General features: G+C 35.2%; 1 protein-coding gene across 1 annotated transcript; it reads left to right on the forward strand.

The window, feature by feature from the left end:
- The first annotated feature begins 1,253 nt into the window (after positions 1–1,253).
- LOC108523952 (olfactory receptor 52D1-like) lies at positions 1,254–2,198 on the forward strand. The gene has a single exon (XM_017864719.1). The coding sequence runs from the start codon at positions 1,254–1,256 to the stop codon at positions 2,196–2,198; it is 945 nt and encodes a 314-aa protein (XP_017720208.1).
- Positions 2,199–4,443: the final 2,245 nt, after the last annotated feature.

Below are 4,443 nucleotides of genomic sequence, written 5' to 3' on the forward strand. Positions count from 1 at the left end.
GAAAGCATCCCATTGAGATTGACTTATAAATTCAAACCCATGTACCATTGAAGGGCACCTCTTATGCCTTAGGAGTAACAGTTTGCATCTTTCACATTTGGATATCTGAAGTACACTCTATGAGCTCCAATTTATGGGTGGTACTAAATACAGGTCTTCAATATTTACTAAGCATGTATCATATTTGACACCGGATTCAACATTTTTGGTAAAACAGTAAATATGTTAGATTTAGAGCTTTCTGGTAACTAAGATTAGGGGAACATAGAGGAAAATCTAAGAAAATGCTATGAAATAAATGATATGGAGAGCTTACAATAAAATATAGATGGAAAACATGACAAGCTATGGGATTGTTACCTATAACATCTGTAATTTGGCAACCAGTTAATTGATACAAAACAGGTATTTTCAGAAAGTCCTGGTAAAAGGAAATGAAGCAGAGAAATTTTTATATTTTCATATAACTGTTAATGTAACTGATATTTTTCTACAATGGGCAGAGGAAACAGTGAAGACATGAAGATGCTGATAAAAGGGATAAATAACCCTTTTCTCCCATGATTTTCTTTCTTGCTTCCTAAGTTTTAGAAGCCTTGGCCTCCTTGTCCTTCCTGTTTGTTCCTTCTTCATAACATTTTGTCTTAATATTTTTATTACCAGAATATATAATATCCCAGACTCTGAATAGTTAAAGCTCCATCATAAAGTTCCAACTTAAATGTGACAACTGTCACTACCCAATCTAATAACCATGCACACTAGTCACTATGTATCATCTTATGGTGTCTTCCTTCTCCTTGTAGAGTGTTACCTCCTTGATATATCCATGTATTTATCCCCAGTTTCTAGAACATTGTTTCTTATGGAAAAACTGCGCAGGAAATATTCGTGGGATGAAGTACAAGTATGACTCTATAGATGGAATCTTTTAGTGGAAATGAATAGACAACGTGACTTACAGGTCCCTATGATAATATGACATTTTATAAGAGTTATCTTTCAGTATTACAAGAGTTTGTACAGCAATAAAATGTACAACACTTTGGTACATTGTCAGTAATCATTTTATTATTCTGGTCCTAGTGAATTTAAACACTCCAGATTATGAATTTGGATTGCTTACAACAACAGATAATTAAAGATTCTTCTGAACAAAATCACCCCATTTATCAGCATATGATTGTGATCATATTATCATAGTAACCTTATTTTCAGAAGAATGCATAAAGAAAGCAAAAGAAAATAAAAATATGCCTCTTCTCAACACTTCTTGTCCATCTCCTGTCACCTTCTTGCTGATGGGCATCCCAGGACTAGAGCATCTTCATGCCTGGATTGGGATTCCCTTCTGCTCCATGTACATGGTGGCGTTGGTGGGGAATGTGACCATCCTGGCCGTGGTGAGGGCAGAGAGAAGCCTCCATCAGCCTATGTTCCTGTTTCTTTGCATGCTCTCAGTCACTGACCTTGTCCTCTCCACATCCACACTGCCCCGCATGCTCTGTCTGTTCTGGCTCAGAGTTCATGACATTGCCTTTGATGCTTGCCTGGCCCAAATGTTCTTCATACACAGCTTTACTGCCATGGAATCTGGCTTCTTCCTCGCCATGGCCATTGACCGCTATGTGGCTATCTGTGACCCACTGCGCCACGCCACCATTCTCACACACAGTCGCATAACTATAATGGGTATCATTGTCGTGTGTCGGGGAGTAGCTTTCTTTTCTCCACATCCCATCCTGCTGAAACAGCTGCCCTACTGCAGAACTCGAATCATTGCCCACACCTACTGTGAGTTTATGGCTGTGGTGAAGCTGGCGTGTATGGACATAGGTGCTACCAAAAGCTATAGCCTCAGTATGGCTTCTATCATTGGTTCATGTGATGTCATTCTCATTGCTGTATCCTATGTCTTCATCCTGCGCTCTGTATTCCGCCTGCCATCTCGAGAAGCTAGCTTCAAGGCTTTGGGCACGTGTGGCTCCCATGTCTGTGTCATCCTTGTTTTCTATTCCACAGCTAGGTTTTCAATTTTCACTCATCGTTTTGGGAAAAACGTGCCAGCACATGTTCATATTTTCATTGCAAATATGTACCTTTTGATTCCCCCTTTTCTCAATCCCATTGTGTACGGAGTAAGGACCAAGAAAATACGGGAGCATGTTCTTAAGCTGCTAAGGGTCAAAGCTGCTTGATTTTATTTGGATCACCAAGAGAGATGGTTGAAGAATAAATCTAAATGCAAGAGATGATGTAGGGAAAATAACTAACTATTGTTACTCTCATAAAAGGAATAGTATTCATTATCTGAAAGTTCTGTTATTTACCAGATTACTATAAGTTCCAAAAATTGTAATTAAACAAGTTGTTTCAGATTTTTTATTTAGTAAATACTGAAGAAGAGATTAACCTTCCCCTATGTATCTGTTGGATCCTCCTTTTTTTTTTTTTTTAATATTCTCATTCCCACCTCACCTCCCGAGTCTTCAGTCTCATAGTTTCACTGATGAACAACATTCCTTGATTAGAAGGCTTAGGTTTTGTTTCCTTTAATTAAACATATATCTTCCTGATAAATGTCTAAACTGAACATATATTATATTTTGTAGCATTTAGATTCCATACTTTTTCTGAGTAGTTTAATAGTTTATTGGTTAATGGTCTAGGCTTTGGAGTTAGACTGCCTGGGTCTTAGTCCAGTATTCTTCCCTGGTTAGCTTTATTTCCATTTATTTCATTTTTGCTGCAGTTTCCTAATATATCAAAATAAGTGATAATAGAACCTGCTTTATATGGTTGTGTGAGAATTACATGAGATGTGTAACTTGAAATGTCACAGAGAAAACACTCAATTAAAAAAAAAGGTTATTTTATTCTTCCTTCAATGATTATGATTTCCGAAGTTCACCACTCTTGGCTTGCTTCAAGAACTTTAGGAAATATCCATTATATCTTATTTAATATATTTGCAACTGTGTAAAATTTGTATCTTTTGATGTTTATATAATGAATATGTTTGATTCTATTTTGTTGTAGCAAATATGGCCATACTTCAATATTATTTTTCCTTTTTCTGTGGAATATTTTGCTTAATTTCATGCCATAAATTGTTTACGTTATTAAAGCCTTGTAGAAAATTAGATAATGCTATGGAAATGCAATAGAAGAGTGATAAGAATGTAGTGACTACTTTCATCTCTTTCGTTGACACAATTATTCATTCATTTGTAATGTGTGTTCAATAAATTTAAATTGGATTAGATGGATTTAGATTAATGTTCATAACACTCTCATTTATTCTATCATCTTTATTTAGTATTTTTCTCTTAACTTTTCCTTAGAAAACATTTGCATAAAGATGTCATAATTAAGTTATTTAGAATCCTTTGATACCTGGGAAACACTGAAACAAAATCACTCGTCTTGTTTGAGTGCACAGCCATTTCAGATTTCTCTGATCATTTAGGGCCTCCAGCTTTCTTGTTGCATCATGTGCACTAAACAGATGGGGTCAAATTAGAATTCTACTGACTAAATTGTAAATAAAACAGACTATATTATGTTTGGTATATACTTATGTACTGTTGCATATGCTTTCCTTTCTTCCTCAAATACCTTTTACTGCCCATATATCATTGTCATACACTTCCCACCATTACTTATATTTTATGATGCAGCTCAGTGTCAACTGAAGAAAGCCTTCCCTGATGTTTCTTTTTTAAATATATATTTATATGCTAACAATAAAGAAAAAATATCTACATAATCATCACTCATGTTTCTAGCATTAAGACTAAAGGTACCTAAAGGACATTTCACTGTTAAGTGTGTGAAATTGTAGTAAAATACATATAACAGTTATCATTATAACCATTTGAAGTATACAGTTCAGTGACATTAAGTACTTTCACATTGTTGTGCATCCATCACCACCATAACCACCATACATCTCCTGAACATTTTTGAATCTTTCCCAACTGAAATTCTATATTCATTAAACATTAAGTCCTCATTCTTCCCTCCTGTCATCCCCTGGCATCTACCATTTCACATACTGTCTTTAAATGTGACCATTCTAGGTACCTCATATAAGTGGAACCATACAACGTGTGTCCTTTTGTGATTGGCTTATTTCTTTTTTTTTTTTTTTTTAATTTTTTAATTTTTNATTAGGACATTTATGTGATAGAAAAATAAACTTGTTTTATTTAAGTCATTATTATTTTTAGTCTTTATTATTCACAGCGAAACCTAATCGGTTGGCAGGTATAGGAGTTGGTAGGCAGAATAATGACCTTCCAAAGGTATCCACACTCTAATCCCCAGAACCTGTGAATTATGTTACCCTACATGGCAAAAGAAAATTAAGATTGCACATGCAATAAACATTTCTAATGGGCTCAACTTGAGATGGGCAGATTACACTGAATTACCAGGTGG

Source organism: Rhinopithecus bieti, unplaced genomic scaffold (genome assembly GCF_001698545.2).
Source record: "Rhinopithecus bieti isolate Rb0 unplaced genomic scaffold, ASM169854v2 scaffold_80469, whole genome shotgun sequence".
In the NCBI taxonomy this organism is placed as follows: Eukaryota; Metazoa; Chordata; class Mammalia; order Primates; family Cercopithecidae; genus Rhinopithecus; species Rhinopithecus bieti.

Coding starts and splice junctions, on each gene's coding strand:
- LOC108523952 (XM_017864719.1), top strand. CDS start 1,254: ATGCCTCTTCTCAACACTTCTTGTCCATCTCCTGTCACCTTCTTGCTG.